This window comes from Erpetoichthys calabaricus, chromosome 8, assembly GCF_900747795.2.
Source record: "Erpetoichthys calabaricus chromosome 8, fErpCal1.3, whole genome shotgun sequence".
Lineage (NCBI taxonomy): Eukaryota > Metazoa > Chordata > Cladistia > Polypteriformes > Polypteridae > Erpetoichthys > Erpetoichthys calabaricus.
In genome coordinates, this window is record NC_041401.2 from 121332794 (window position 1) to 121350373 (window position 17580).

Genomic DNA, 17580 nt, shown 5'->3' on the forward strand with positions numbered 1-17580 from the left:
ACATGCCCAAGCTTGAGTACTGACAGCCATATTGAATCTAAACATCAGGTCAACAGAACCTTTCCAGCAATGTGAAGGTCTCAATAAGCAGCACATCATGTCTCGATCAAAATAAGTTCCAGAAGACCCAAGAAAAAGTTAGTGAAATATATATCAGTACGGCAAAGGTTACAAAGCAACCTCTAAGTCTCTGGGAAGCCAGCAAACCACCATGAAAGCCATCATCTGTAAACGGAGAAAACTTGGAGCAGTGGTAATTCCATCAAGGAGTGGCTGGCATAGCAAAATTACTCCAAGACCACCTAGCAAACTCCAAAAAGTCAGAGAAGAACCCGGAAGAACATCTAAGGAACTGCAAGTCTCTCCCAGCTCAATTAATGTGAGTGTTCATGATTCCACCTTTAGACAGACACTGGGGAAAAATGGTATTCATGGAAGAATTACAAGGCAAGAAAATACTGCTAAACAAGAGGAACATATAGGTTTGTCTAACATCTGCTAAAAATACACACTGATTACCAACAAAACTTTTGGATAATGTTTTGTGGACCTTTGAGTGAAAAGTGGAACTTTACGGAAGACTTATGGGTCCCCTTATATTTGGCATAAAGCTAACACAGCTTTACACAATAAGAACATCACGCCCGCAGTCAAACTGGGTGGCAGTAGTGTGTCACGGTGTGGGGATGCTTTACTGCTTCAGATCCTGGGAGACTTGCAATAAGTGAGACAGGCATGAATTTAGTTCCCTACCAGAAAGTACTGAAGGAGAATCCCAGTTATTAGTTTGATATCTGAAGCTCAAGCACAACTGGGCTACGCAGTACGAGAACAATCTGAAGCACAAAATCAAGTCAACATCTGAATGTTTACCAAAAAATAAAGTTAAAAGTCCTTACTTGAACCCCATTGAGATGTTGTGGCAAGACCTTCACTAAGCACTTTATAGCTGTAAACTCTTCGACGTGGCCGACATCAAACAATTCTGTAGAGGGGGCCAAAATTTCTCCTCAGTGATGCCAAAGAAAAGTATTTGATTGCAGTTGTTGCTACTAAAGATGCCACAACCAAGTATTCTGGGGGGCAGTTACTCTTTCACATGGGTGAGAAAGGCGTTGTTGAACCTTTTGCCTTAAACAAATGACCATGTTAAAAACTATGTATTGTGCTTACTCAGGTTGTCTTTTGTATTATACCAAATTTGCTTGTTAGATCAGAAATAATTGAGTGCTATGAATAAGCAAGAATTCAGGAAAATCAGGAAGGGGGCAAATACGTTTTCACAACACTGTGGACTTTTCCAAAATTCTCCTTGTTAATATGTTATGTACCGCATGATCTTACAATGTTGATTTAAATCTGTATGCTTTGTAACATATCTGGAATAGTGTGCTCTGTAAGACCGATTAAAAAGAAAAAAAAAAACAACACGGGTGCTTGCCTCTAGTAGTCCAGTGTGCACCTCTCACAGAGTAGTAGAGAAGATGCTATACAATGGAAATGATCAAGACCATGCACATCTTGAGTGTAATCAGTAAAGACTTACTGGGGAGAGAAAAGGTGAAGATTGGGGTCAACTATTATATCTTGAGTTGCCTTGAAAGCTTGCACTTTGTTATCTTTTTAGTTAGCCAATAAAAGGTGTAATTTTGCTTGACTTCTCATTGCATCCATAATGGCTAACGTGGTACAACACCCTACTACTTCTGGGAGCTGAAAGTCCATCAGGCACCATACAGGTAAATACTAGTGAAGCCTACCGACATACCTTCAAAGGGGGATAAGCTCTTCACTATTTTGAACATTTTAAAAAATCATCTCTGTTGGGTTAAGCAAGATAAAGGCACAGTGACTTTTCACAACTCATTAGGGTGCTAATGCTCACCCAAAAGTTCAAGGCTTGTATATGACCACTGTAACATGGCTCTTGTGACAACAGTACATGAGCAGCAAACAATCTTATCAAAATATTGCCCTTCATCCCTGAACAGCTGTATCTACCACAGGCACCACAACTACAGTATATACTTGTTGACATGCACTTGCTTCTTACCAAGTAAAACCACCATTACACAAACACTTTAAATAAAAACTTTAATTTGATCGAAAATAAGCATATGGCACAAAGGGGCATCTTCCATCAGGCCAGCTCCCCCTGACAAACATTCAAGTATACTTTCTGGGAGTGTTTCCACAGAGATCAGGGGCATTGCCTTCTCTGGGCCGAATTTCCTGCTAGAGAAGTTTCATTCAAAAGTGCAGAAAAACAAGACAGTGTAATAACAACTTAAAATTTTCATTTTTAATGTGCTAAATTGAGTTAACCTAGAAACACTGACTAAAATGAAATCCTCCAGACACAATGAGTGCAGTCATCTCCTGACCACTGCCAAGTATGGCCGTCTGACATAACAGAGATGGGCTGAAGAGCCACAGCAGTGCAAAGGATTGTACACAATCAGGAATCTGGGCATCCACATTTGTCTTCTTGGGTATAAGCATGATTAATTAAAGATGCTTTTCATTCCTCTTTGGTATGTCTTACAGTCACAACAGTGGTCACATTACTCAGTCTGGACCATCACCCCATAATTGGAAACATATGAAGAATTCCAAGCTGACCGTGCTTAATAAAACTGGTTTCCCAAGTGACTCTGACATCAATTGAAATAACACTTACAAAGCATAGCAGAGAAAGGAGGGCCTAACATAAAGCACCCAAACCAAAGGACACACCAGGCCTGAACTGCTGAGCCCTCTACTGCAGACCTAACGTGTCCCATTGGTGGATGCAGCCAAGCAGCTGAAAAACATGCTGGACCCCCAAGGTTCTTTAATCAGGTACGGGAAATGCGGGATGGCAGAGATGACATGACCTACTAATTTGATGCCAGGAGGCAGAATGGAAGAAATGAATACTGAGTTCCCTCCCCACACAAAAGGTTCTCTCTGAGGCAGGAGCCAAATGATGATCAAAACGACTGTGTTAAGACATTGACCACTTACTAAGGGATACCAATAAAGGCACACTGGTAGACATACTAAGGCACACTTGCTATAGAAAGACATTTGGACATAAGTAACAAAATGACATAGTAATCAAGGCACTTAGGTAAACTGATGGCACTAACCCGACACATGTCATGGACATGTGGTCTCTGAGAGGCATGGTATATTCAAGATTCTTTTCAGGAGGTCTAAGTAATACTCTTGCCCCTCCTTTAAGGCCTGCACCACTCCCACCATGCCCTCGGCCTATACTGCACTTAACAGACCTTAAGGAAGGCTTACATGCTTACGTGGAAGGACCTGATACACACTTTCACAAAAATTACTTTGATAACAAATGGAAGTCAGCTGGTGTCCATATTCAAAATCAGACACATTAATCAAAAAACAGATATGGCAAAAGGCTCTGCATATTGGATATCATTGCAATAGCTGTGCAGTCCACTGGCATCCCTGGCTGCCTCAGGAACAAGTCTTCACACCTGTGTCCAGACTGTGAGGGACCGAGAAAGAGAAACAAAGAGGAAGATGTGTAAGAGGAATGTAAGGAAAGACATTAAAATAAAAGTGCTGGGCCCTCTATCCCCAGATGGACAAAAAGAGACTCACTTATGATGATGACAATGAGGATGACTGCCACTGCAATCAAAATGGCCCACATCTGCAAAAGAGCAAAGATGCAGGAAATTACACTGCAGCCTATCATCATGTACTGTCAAAGTTCAAGCCCCACCGACCAACTTCAACAGCTGAGGCACCCTCTAACAGGTCAAAATTTAGAACTGTATCATTTTTACATGGGAATCTAATGCCATAATCAGTACATGAATCAAGTAAAATTACAATCAACTTCTTGATCTTACACTATGCATAAAAAGTAGTTATTCGATAACTTTTGGCTCATTATGCCTGTAGCAAACATCACCCACCTTACAGTTCTTCCACCAGTACTTCCTCTTCAGTTTTGAAGCTCTGGCCTCAAATTGTGATGCTCCAGCCTGGAGAGCTTCAGCACGGTCATCAAGTTCTGCCAGTTTCTGGTCTCTTTCCAGCACTTTGTCCACATTCACCCGCATGATACCCACCACCTGTAAACACAAGGATATAAAATGAAGACAAGACAGACACAGGAGGACCCCAGAAACAAACTGTTTATGACAGACTGCACCCAAATGTGCTCTTCTGGAGTTGTCTGTGTATTTAATAAATGTCCAGGATTCTGATCCTGTCAGCAGGACGCCCCATGGAATATCTCACAACCCCATAACAAAAACCCTCATCCTACCTCATCCACTTGTGCCTGGGTTTGCTGCAGCCTGTGGGTACCACTGGCCCCAGTCGTTACATCAGGAGCACCTGGCGTCTGACCTGACCTGAAAGATAAACCACATATTTTAAGAAGCTGCTGGATGATGGGACACAGCAACATCTGACCTGGACATCTTGAGCTGAAAACTGGCATGCCTCCTAAAATGCAGAAGCAATAAAAAGAAATTAAAATGGTGCTCAGGGCAAACTAATGAACTATACACAATACAAAATTGACAGACTGTTGAGTCAATTCGTGTACAGCCCATCATCATAAGCGAATGCCCAATCTCCAATGCTGGGTAGCAGGGCAACAAACCCAAACAGTTGAGGTTTGCCTTCCTGTAGAAATTCTTTTTGCAGTATGTTATAAATTTTTGAGTTGTGAGCCGACACAAGCCGACTTTTTTCATGTGTTCAGTAGCTTGTGCTCACAATGCTGGTGAACATCTGGGAAAGTTACTTCTGAAATGCAAAAATACCGTTTCACTATAAATGTGCCTGCAGTCAGAAATGAAGAGAAAGCATGTAACATCAGTGACACGGTGGCATCTCATTTTTCCTTAAAACGGAGTTATCAGATGTATAATTCCAGGCATTGAGGTGCATGACTACTGGTTGGAGTAGGTTTTTATTTCCCTCTTGTCCAAAATAGACTGCCCTGTTTTATGAATCCACTGAGGCTCAACTCATGTCACGTTTAGAGGGTAGAACAGGAATGCAGTTGGAAGCACGATGCAACTTTTGTGGGAGAAGAAGAAAATGGAATGTGCATACCACTAGTGCAGAGACTACCGGACTGGCATTAATGCAAATCTTGTTGTGAGGATCCTCTCCAGACTTCACAGATATTAAAAGTACTGTGGTGATCAGTGCAGAGGCCATATCTCGAGATATGCTGCCACAACCCATTTGATGACTCTCATCTACACACACTATGCTACAATATCATGCTGATACTTCCTTAAAAGTGGCTCCCAGTCTGCTACCATGATACATTTGGGGTCAGTAAGCTAGACCAGGAAAATGTATGGATATTAAACTGGAACAAAAGCTATTTTTTACATGTGAGATGTGTTTGCTATGACTCCCCCATCATATGGTCATATTGATGTATTTTCTGTAACACACACCTTTAAATAAAAGCCCAATGATAACTCTGGTGGCCTTTCTTTACAGCTTGATGACAGACCTGTGACTATACATATTAAAAAAGGAAAAAACCTTCATTAGAGTCAGGTCTGTTGCGATGACCCTTTTACTCTGTCCTTAAGCCATGCTCCATTTCTTAAGGATGTCTGTTGGCATGCATTCATGGCCAGGACACCAAATCCATGTAAATGAAGACACGTCCACTGAAATTTCTAGAGCAAAACAGCTGTGTCTGGAAACAGCTGTATATCCTACATTGAGCTAGCAGTGCTGGTAATAGGACAAAGGAATGGCCATGACAAGAACACGTAGTTACTGTCTTCCATAAATGTCAGATACAACCAAGTGCCTCATGTCTCAAAGTCTCACAGCCAAATAGCTGAATTAACTTAAGATGCAGCTTGGTGTTCATAGAATGAAGAACTAAATTAAGGAATAGAGGTAGCAGACAACCAAATATCTAGTTGAAAGTGACCATCTAATGACAGCATACAGCCTAAGTGGTCAAATCACCAACCAGTGGCAACCTGGACAGAACAAAGAAGTCACATGACTTTTCTTCTCAGAAGGTCTACCTGTGTCACACTCCAATTCAGGTAAGACTGAAAATATCAAAAGGTTTAACACATGGCTCAAAATCTTGGTGTAGGATAAAGGGGAGCTCCAAGACTAGGCCTCAGCAGCCCTAATGTAAGGTAACCATTAAACAACAAATGGATGGATAAGTGGATGGTTGGTTGGGGTTATTTGTCACAAACTTCTTGTATGTCAAGTCACAAAAAACCAAATATATGCCCACCAGTAAGCAATAACTGCCCCAGCCTACCCTATAATCTAAGCCAACTGCTTAGCCCAATCTCAGTGCTGAAGGGACTGCAAGTTTTCATTCCAACCAATTTCTTAATTGGAAGACAATTTTTGATGTCATTAAACCTGACATTAGCATCTATGGTTTATTAGTGCTCCACGTCTGGTATGTCAGACCATTCTAAAATTGAAGACTGTCCTTTTGTTGTATGGATTAATAATTCTCTTGTCGCTTTTGAGGTATCATTTCAAATATTTTGAACGTGGACACTTTATTACAAGGCAGGTAAACGTTAACATTATTCAAAGTTATTGTCTGTCTGTATACCTGCATTGTTACCACTCTTTAATTTAATATTGTTTTTTATTAGTATGTTGCTGCTGGAGTATGTGACTTTCCCCTTGGGATTAATAAAGTTATCTATCTATCTATCTATTAGGACTACACACATCTGTAAACAGGACAAAGTTAGCTGGGGTGCTCCTGGTTCTGTTCATTGTTAATTGGTACCTGCCTAAGAAAATGGAATGCAATTAAAAACTGGGAATGTTAATTTAAAGACAAAACACAGGAAATAAGGGCTCTGAGTCTTATAAAGTGAAACTAATGAAGCCTACATTCTCTTCTCAGTAATGGGAGTCTCAATAAGAAAATGGCTGGCGCAAAAACCTGCAGTCATCCAGGACTAAAGGTTTAACATTCCTGTTATCTCACTAAACTTAGTGTGAAAGAGCAGCACTGCTGGATACTAGAGTTGTGTGGTATGCTGGCACCTAAAAAGAACCGAAAGACTCCATTTTAAAAAACAGTACCGTACCAGTGTTTCGTTAATTATGGAACCAGAAGTAAATTGCACTTTTCAAGCACCTCATGGACATTTATTACCACGACTGCAACTGTAAAACTCCCCCCAAATGTTCTTTCAACATATATATTAATATAAACGTGCTGGATACACAAAGGGGGGCACACCCTCATTTATAATGAACTGCAAGGCAGGTAGGCTGCAGTGAGATGGGGGTTTAATTATCTGTTATTTGCTTTGGCACTGAAGTCTGACAGCTGGCATGACACCAAGCTCAATTTTTGTACTGGTCCAACCCAAATGGACTCAATCCAAATCAAATCACAACACATAAATGAAGCACCTACAGCACCCCTTGCGCCAACTGACAGTGGTGTATAAGTCCCCTTTTGTCTGGTTTTTGATTCAGTCCCAAAGTTGCCATCACCTTATGCGATTTGACATGATTTCTAGTCAGCGAGCATGTTAAATGGCTGCAGTTTCTGAATCCTGCTGTCTCTGAGGATGTCAAATAGCAGTAGAAGACTGATTATCGATTCCTTCACGACTTTTCATCACAGTCCCAAATCTATAATCTCACCTTGTCTTGTCAGCACATCAACATTAACCTCTGTAGTGACTGAGCGAGCACTTGTTATGATGGGTTCGGCCACAATCTCAGCCTATCATTTTAAATTTTTTCTTCTTCAGATATCTGCATTGGCTCCAAAGTTTGATTATCCTGTTCTCCATTTGCAGTGGCCAAAACGCTCAAATTCTTTCTCTTCTAGTAGCCACTGTTATTTTTCAGTTTCAATGGTGGCCAACTTGCACACACAAGTGTCCACTTCTACACTTCTGGCAGTGGTCTACGATAAATCAAACAAGTGCATTGCAGGGGGTGTCATACAACATCACTGGCTGTTATGGGTGCCCACTAGAGCCTGATTAATCATATGGAAAACTGGGACTCAATAACAATCAGTACTGACAGAAATGACACTGACCAGGCCCCTGCATTTTGATTGACAAGCGCTCGTCAAGATGCACTGGATTCAATGCACACACTAATGGGGTCTTCAACAAAGTGGAGGTCAGTGCAGTTGAGAAAAGTCTTGATTTCAAACAGTAGGTTATTTGTTCTTAAGGAATTAATATATACAACCATGTACAGAGTATGCACAGAGGGCTGCAACAACGAATTGTCATTATCAAGAATAATCAATAATTAAAAACCGTGGCAATTACTTTAGGTTGAGTACACTGTGCAATTGCGTCACTACTTCATTAGGCAGACAGTACGCAAGTGCCCCAAAAGATAGTGCAATCTAAAACTTTGGGAACACTTTACTCTGAACGCTTAAAAAAGGCTATGAGCTTCAAAATGCGCAGGTCTGACCTCGTACAGCTTTAGAACACAACAGAGATGCACAAACATTTAAACATGAAACATATCGTTACAGGCTCTGTGGAGGAGTAAGGCTCGCCGTCATCGCTATAAGCTGAATGTTACTTCAGTGTTATTTACACAGATATATGAACACAATGTTTGCTAGGCTAGGCATAATGACATGACTTCTGGTTTGAAGTGAGGAATAATTCAAGCCATAGTCCAGCCCCCTACAATGTGAATAAAACACTAGCATATGTGACAGAGCTTTATGATAGGCAACTAAAAATTTATGCATCATTAGCTAATTGCTAGTAAATATTCAAATTTTCACTTGCCATATTTGCTTTTTTTTTGACGTAGTCACTCTGCTAAATTACAGTGCTGCATTCTATACTTGCATTGACATGTGTGTCTTTACAAAAAATGGTTGTGAAGAAACACAAGTCCCTGTCAGAGAAGAAAACTTTTTTTTTTCCTTTTCAGTCTTGTGTGCAAATGAAATCAAAATCTCAATAAGGGTGCAGCAGTGAATCCCACAGCACATCATCCATGACTGAAATACGTATCACACATTCCAAGTAAAAAGGTAGGAGCAGGACGGAAAAGTGAAAGTTCTAGACTAGTTGGCTATTGGACTTCAACTGGCTTTTATACCATCTGGAGCAAAACGTGATAATGTGCAAGTACTGCAGCAGCAATCCTAGTGCAGCCAGTAAAACAGATTTTGTGGCAGGATCAGCTTTAAAGCGTGACAATCTAACAGCACGCTTCTGACAGCAAATGACATGTAGCAGGCTGCAGCAGTGTGTTGGCTGCAAATAAATGTGACATAGGATTTGCGGTGGTAAAAGGTTTCCAGACACAAAAAAGACAAATGATGATGCAAAAAGATACAAAGTTTCAGTGAAAATAAACTTGCATATTAGATAGCAAAGGAGGAACTGAATTTCACACAAATGAAACCACTTGCTTTGCTGCAAAGGGAATACAATCTGGATATTCCCCCAACATACGACAACCAATTACAAACGTTACTGAGGTTTTTCTCTTTTTTTTAAGGGGGGCTGAGGACCCTAATAAAGTCACAACGGTGCATCTGTGGTGGAGTATTATGGTAGTGATATTTACATGATGCTCTGCCAGAAGTTGAAAACATAATAAATAAAAACTTAAATTGCAAGTTTAATTTTGAAGTGTGTGTTTAATGTGATTCTGAAAACATCAGCCAAATTGTGAGTTTGGTGAATTTATTGAAAACTTTATAGTGTTTTTAAGGAACTTTTGTGTGGTTTGTTGCACAATCAGAGCCAGAAGTGTTACTAAATGTTTTATTTCTATTATTACTATTTACTTTCAATGAATTTTTATATAAATGTTGTATAAAATTTTGTTTAAAATATGTACATGTAGTTCTTAAAACAAATAGATCTTAGAAAATTTTATACAAATCGGTTAATTTTGTGAAAAATTCCATTTCATGTTCTTTGTGTTTAATTTCAAATGTATTTTCTTTAACAATCCAACTAATGGATCAAAATATTCGCTAGTGTAATCGATTATCAAAATAATCGTTACTTACAGCCCTAGTCAAAAGCTTGTTTTCTAAGCTTAACTAGAATCTATTTCACTGTAGCCAGCAAACATTTAGTACTTTGTCTTTTCTTTACACAACAGTAAACATACTCTTCCATTTTAAAAGCAGTTACATCACAAATAATGAACATAAATGCTTAGACTACAGTATATGTGACACACCTTTGTGTTTGATCTTCACATTAAACAAAGATCAGATCTAAACACAAGTCAGTGGCTGCAGTCTGCGTTGGCACATCCAAAACGGGTTTTGTAAAAAAAAAACAAACAAACTGAATGGGCTTCATAAATGTACACCTCAGCCTGTTTTTGTAAAAACTGTTAGAGAAGTACAGAACCACAGAACAGAAAATGTTAGAGAAGTACAGCACCACATTTTTAACTGCTATGTTGTTTGCATGACAAATTTACAATGTTACTGTAGATTACGTTATCTTTAAAAAGTTCTGAAAAACAGTTGTTCATAGTATAAACTACTTGGATGCTGCGCTGACTATAGCCGGCTATTCTGATCATGCGCAGATAGATAGACAGACAGACTTGGGGGTCTGGAGCTGTTGATCTATTTTAGTGTTTAGAATTTGTGAAACAGACAGTATTTAAAGACCCTATTAATAACAACACTGTCGAGGGATGTCAAATTATACAAAGTATGGACTGAATACTCACATTAAAAATAAGTAAATGTTTGAGTATATTTGAACAATGGTTAAAAGCTCCAAGTACTACTACGTGTAAGTATGTACTTAATACGGGTTTCTGAGCCATTCCAAAATTTAATTCTACCATCTCCGTAACATTGCCCGCCTCCGTCCATTTCTGTCCTTTAATGATGTTCAGACTCTGGTTCATTGTTTCATAATGTCTCATGTTGATTACTGTAATTCCCTCGTCATCGGCCTCCCTGCAAAATCTATACAGAACCTACAGTACATTCAGAACTCCGCAGCCAGAGTTCTCACCCACACAAAGCATTTTGCTCACATCTCCCCTGTTCTCTCCCAACTTCACTGGTTACCAGTTCCATCAAGGATTAAATTCAAGATTCTGCTTCTCACCTTCAAAGCCCTACGTAACCTTGCCCCCCTCTACCTCACTCAGCTCCTTACACTCCTTGTCGCTCTCTCAGGTCCTTGAGCAGTACTCTCTTTACTGTCCCACACACCAGACTCTCCACCTTGGGAGGCAGGTCCTTCAGTGTTATGGCCCCTCAACTCTGGAACTCTCTTCCTCAGTCTCTCCGAGATTGCTCCTCTTTCTCCACCTTTAAATCTCAACTCAAAACTTTCCTCTTCTATGAACTTTTGTCTTCTGTGTGATGTTGTTTTCTTTACTCTGTATGTAAAAAGACCTTGTGTTTGTGAAAGGCGCTCTATAAATGTAACTTATTATTAAGTACTGCTAATAATTTTGCTTTTTACTTGCAGAGTGTCTGCCAAAGCATGCAATGCTAATGACTCGTGCACTGAACAGCCTTGACTTGAAAAACTCTACCCCATTACAAAAAGAGCATTTTCTATGCAAGGAAAGAGACATGATTAAAGACAAAAGTGGGACACTTTACATGCCTCTATGCATACGTGAAACTCACACAAAATTGCTCTCGATTACTCAAATGTGATACTTTAATCCCCCACAACCTGAATCTCATATAGCTCAACCATTCCCTCCCACCCACCCCTCGATCCCATCTGTTCCGGTAAAGCAATATTAGGCTTGTCTACCACCATCACAAACCTTTTGTCATTCAGAAATGAGGACTTTCAAGGGGACTGAATACTTTTGCATGCCTCTGTAAATTTGGACATATTCCTAAGTAGCGTCTTTACTTTCAAAGCATGGCAGAACATAGAAAACAAAACTGCAGTGAATATGAACTTGAGGTATTCCTGACATCTGGTGCAGTTTAAGGAGTTGCTCCAATAGGTGCACTATGCTTCTCAAATAAACTGTATTTTAACCATCAATTTTTAAGGCAAAATAAGTTAACCAACGAATGAGGTACGTAATGACACAGCAGTAGTGTTGCAGTCTCATTGTAAGGAGTCCAGGGATCGCATGCTGGGTGCTTCCTGCATGGAGTTTACATGACGGTCCTCGTGGGTTTGCTCCCACTGTCCAAAGACATGCCGGTGAGGTGAACTGATGATGCTAAATCGCCTTAAAACAGACTTCACACAATTTCAATTACAGATTTAGTTTATCTTGAGAGAGGTTATTTCAAGTTGAACATTTGGCCTATACTGTTTTCCTCTTTTGTAAACCCAAAAGACACTTCTGTTGCCAAACAGTTCCTCTGTATTCTGCACAAAAGATTAAATGGTATTCTGAGTAAATCTCCATGCCACATCAGATCAGCCCTATTGCAAAATATTTAAAAAACAAAAATGTGATCTGTCTCTGTCTGCTGAAGCAAATAACAGAAAATGTTCTAACTTTCAAATCACTTAACTAAGTTGCACCCAAATATGACATACACATTTTTACTTCTTAAAGTGCTTTATTTAGCCACAATTAAAATAGGTAGATAAACCGAAACACACAATTAAATATTGTTAATAGCAGGTGTCCTTTTTCGTGATGATGACTGACTTATACGTCAATTTAGACTTCATAAGGCCATCCTCTTAGAGTCGTGTGGTGAACTGAAGCTGACATTTAAGAGGCCATCACGTAGAAATCACACAATCCCTGTTCGGTTACAGGTCTATAACAACAGGGTTTAGAAAATGGATGGACATCACAATGTCACTGATGCATCATTGAAATGAGACTTTCTGCTCACCTCGCTATCTTGTCTCCTGAAGTCACTAAAATGCCAATTTCAAAAAAAGTTTGCACAAGACTTACAGATGGCCCAAATTTTCCATATCTTAAAAAAAAATTCCATGTCAAGTTTGTGTTTTATAACTCCTGACTTTTGCGTATGAAATGGCTTACGCACACTTTTAAACGTAAGCAAGTTTTATACACAAGGCCCTGGTCTGCTCTCTGACTCCATCTTTCTGCTGTGTTGGTCTTTTTTCCCCATCTGGTATGGAGCCCTCCCACGTGTGGTGCTCTGCACAAAACATTACGCACCAAAGCGCACACACCCTACTGCAGAGGGACAGACCCAGGCTATCATGTGTCTCCAGAACTCATGTGGGCCAGGCTTTAGTAACAGGGCTCCCAAGCGCTGGAAGATCTCCTAGGCAAATGTGAAGAATGCCTCACTGAAAACAGGAGGAGCGACTGTTATTTTAGCAAAGCTTAGGTGAAGTTATGTATGTGGCATGATGGTAGTCACATTTTAAATGTGTTGCACCTTAGTGACGCCGTTATCATCACCGCCATTTAGTTCATTTCTCACTCTTACTTCAAACTTTAGACAGGAGGCTTCTAATCACAAAAACTTAGGCACAGCTATGCATAACATCCCATTTAAAATGACCCTTGCCTGACAGCATGTCTAGGCAGTTTATTTTAAAGATTGGCAGCTCACCGCTATTACCGACCCATCATGTGGCACTGAGCAAGTCACCTTACCCAGCAGTGCTATGCAGAACACTGTACAAGGCACTTAATGGGTGGTTGCTGTAGAATGACCCAGAAAGCACCAGGCTAATTGTAAACAGGTGAATGCTTTCCAGACTTGACCACAGTGCCACCTGTCCTTAAGCAAACAACATTTCATTACTTCGCACATTTGGATCATTCATTATATTTAAAAGCTGTATGTCATGTAAATTCAAATGCCAGCTTTAAGCAAGTTATTTCACACGACAAACAGTCTGCCTGACTAAGGATGTCACAGTGGTAAGCACTGCTGCTTCACAGCTCCAAGGCCCAAGAGGAAGTCCACAGTCAGGGCACTGCTTGTGTGGACTTGGCGTGTCATCCATGTCTGCGTGGGTCCTTCCCAGACACTCCAGTGCTTCTCCCACACAGAAAACGTGTGCGTTTGGGAAACTGGCAAGTCTAACCGGCCCAGTATACGGCACCTATAAAAGTATTGAACTTCTTAGAACTTTACACATTTTATTTGTATGCAAAACTGAATCACAGAGGATTTCATTCACCTTTTTTTTTTTAATATCAAAGTGAAAGCACATCTTGGTAAATTCACCTAAATCAGTGCTTCTCAACCACTGGGTCATGAACCACTTTTGGGTTATGGGCTTCCGCCAGTGGGTGATGAGTGCCTGTTGTTTGTAATGGCAGTGGCTCGTGGTGGGTTGCCATTCTGACAATCCCACTGAATTGGGGATAAATGCTCTATTCACCAAGGGGGGATTGGTTCACAAAGATACTTGCATGGGAAAACGTGGATTAGAACAGCAGAAAGTCACTGATCTAAATTAACTACGGATATAAAGCACAACAAAACTGATGCGTTCCCCCACTTTAATACAGCACACACACACCTAAGTCATCACTGGTGCAGTCAACTGGTTTTACAGGTCACATAATTAGTTCAACGAAGACCACCTGTCCAGGGTTTCAGTTGATTGTAGTATAAATGCCTCTTATCAGCAAGGTCCAACTTGTGATGACTCAGTATGGTGGCCTAACCCATACAATGAAGACAAAAGAAAAAAAACTCCAGAAACTCTGTGAAAAGAGCAATTCAAGGGACAGAGACAAGAAAATATACAAGTGACTGAACTCCCAGTTTATTAAATCATGAAGAATTGGAAAGAGTATGGCACAGCTGTAACTCTGTTCAGAGCAGACCGTCCATAAAAACCAAGTGACTGTGCAAAGATGACTGGTGAGGAAGGCTGCCAAGAGACTTTTGCAAACTCTGAAAGAGTTACAAGCTACAGTGGTTAATATTGGAGACTAGGGGGCTTCGCTCGCCAACCCCCCTGCCTGAGCTACGCACCAGCAACTTTGCGTCTCTGCCGCTTGCATTTGTGGATTTCACTTTCACCAAACAACAAATCTTTTAATTCTCACGGATAGGCCTCTTCATTTGGATGAAACACTACTTTTCCCTGATGGCAACACGAATTAGACGAGCTACAAGTCTCCGACTTAAAGTTTAAAGCCGAACAATAACTACATGCTTCTGTCATATCACCTATGTCCATATATTCAATCTCTTTTCGCTTTTAGCTTTCGTCAATATCACGTTGAATTTTGACTCCGTGTTTAGAATTGCATCGTAACAATGCAACGTGTAACTGCCTGTGAGTGAATATCGTTTCTTTCTCTCTACACAAACTGTGTCTGATAATAGCATTCACACAAATGAGAAATGATTGAACCGTGTGTGTGGTTGTAAATGTTTTAGATGTGGGCAGGACTTTTCCAAATCTCTTTGCATAAATTTTATCTCGCGAGATTTCACTTTCACCAAACAACAAATCTTTTAATTCTCGCAGATACGCCTCTTCACTGGGAAGAAACACTACTTTTCCCTGAGGGCAACACGAATTAGACGATCTACAAGTCTCTGACTTAAAAGTTAAAATCCGAATAATATATTCAATCTCTTTTCGCTGTTCCGTTATTTCACAAAGTAATAATTTCCCTTTGTTTGCGCTAATGCGATCTTTACTCTCATTTTTTGAGACTTTCGAATTTTCGTACTTTCATTATCTCTAACCTGCTGTGCATGTGCATCATACCAACATTTTTGAATTCTTTATGATGTTCTACTTTGTCACAAACTCTTTGTCTTTTGTTTTCCTATTAGACAGTGACCATAAGCATAAAGTGAAAGCTATGCTCGAATTAAATGTTAATGTCCAGAGGTGGCCAAGTTAGAGTTCAGATCTCAATGCTACTAGGAATTTGTGGCTGGACCTGACCGAGGCTGTTCACTCACAATCCCCATGACACCAGGCTGGGCTTGAGCAGTTTTGCGAAGAACTGAGAAAAATGTCAGTGCGCAGATTCAAGGTTGTCAAAGGTGCACACACTAAATACTGACTTGAAGGGGTTATGTGATCAATTATTTTGTGTTTTATATTTATATTCAATTTAGACCAACAGAACGAGACTCTTTAATGTCAATATCTAACAGAAACCCTGCCTCTTCCAGTCAAGAACTACAAATACTAACGTCCCTGGAAATTATGTCCACTGTGATTCAATATTGTATAACAATAAAATGTGAACACTTATATAAGTGGTGAACACTTTTTCTGGGCACCGTAACTGTAGGGGCATACTGGTTCTTACAGTGGGCTAATGTTCCATCTGGGGTAGCGCCCAGGCATCTAGGAAAAGCAGCAGAGTCCAGAAGGTAAGTGAAGGATAAATGAATGCGTTTGTTTAGTTTGTCTTTCACAGATCTGTTGGGCAAAACCAAATTTCCCACTTTGGCCAGTAAAAGAGTGAATAACCAGTCCTCTCTTTTTCTAACCTGTTTAACTCAATGCAAAGATTGTACTGCATAAATGACACCTTATTCCAAATGATTTTATATTAAGTGCACGGCTAAATCTTACATTTAAGTATTTAAAGTGTAAATACAGAGTACCCATCCATCCTCCATCCCAGCATCAGGGCTTGCCAGTTCGATTATTTGATCCCATGGAGCTGGAGCTTTACTAGGTGCTAAGGGAGCAATAAGGCCTGATGAGTGCCACACAACTGTGTCAGCAGAAGTGCCACTTAATCTAAGGGCACTGATTTTGGACACATGCGAAGTTCCTAAAGAAAAAACACACATAATGGGTAAACGTGCAATCCACACCCGCTGCCCTGGGTGCTTTTGGCTGCAACGCCAAGTTGTCCCGTCACTTCATCATCCTCCGAAACTTTCTTAAATTCTAAGACGGGGCAGTAAATTAAATTGGGGACTATATATGGACTGACTAACACACTAACAAATGTAGTTGGAGTGAGGCCACTCACACATGAATACTCTAACGTGGCACAGTTGTTCAAACTTTCATCTCTGGACGCTCCCATATCTTCAGAGCACTCGAAATTTGACAGGCTACGACCAACGTAGAAAAAAGGGAAACTCTCCATGAAAGTTCCAGAAGACATGCGGGGTAGGTCAACCAGGGCAGGAAGCCAACCAGCCAAAAAAAAAAAAAAAAAAAGTTGTAACGAAAGCCCGTTTTGGTGCTTCTTTAAGCAGTACTCGATAGCGAGGAACCGTCGGCCCGTTTGTCCGCCGGGCGTTTTGGCAGTTCTCGCACACACTTGGCGCCTACCGTCGAAACTTTTAAGTCTTCCTCGGATATCGGTCGTTGACACAAGAGTCCCAAACCAGAGAGACCCTCCGCGTCGCTTTAATACTCACATGACGGATCTGACAGTCGTTCTCTCGGCTTCTGCTCTTCGGGTCTCAAACTCAGTAGCGTCCGCGTATGGCCGAGGGGCGGGGCACCGATTTAGGGCGAGCCGCACACTTTCTTCTTCTTCTTTCTGATTGAGCGGCACATGGAAATCTCCGCCAATGAGCTGCTGGTGCCATCTATTGGATGGAGGATTCGATTACACGTTGAACTGGAACTCCAACTTGATTTCATTCCTGCCTGTTGAGCGGTGAATGAAGACGACTTTCTGGTCTAAGAGCACTTAATTCGG

General features: G+C 40.6%; 1 protein-coding gene across 1 annotated transcript; it reads right to left on the reverse strand.

Annotated features, from left to right (window-relative positions):
- Positions 1 to 2077: 2077 nt before the first annotated feature.
- vamp3 (vesicle-associated membrane protein 3 (cellubrevin)) lies at positions 2078 to 17421 on the reverse strand. Its single transcript, XM_028807382.2, has 5 exons — positions 17294 to 17421; positions 4295 to 4382; positions 3939 to 4097; positions 3619 to 3670; positions 2078 to 3502 (listed from the first exon to the last, which is right to left on the reverse strand). Coding segments are annotated over exons 1-5 (318 nt in total). The 5' UTR covers positions 17296 to 17421; the 3' UTR covers positions 2078 to 3485.
- Positions 17422 to 17580: the final 159 nt, after the last annotated feature.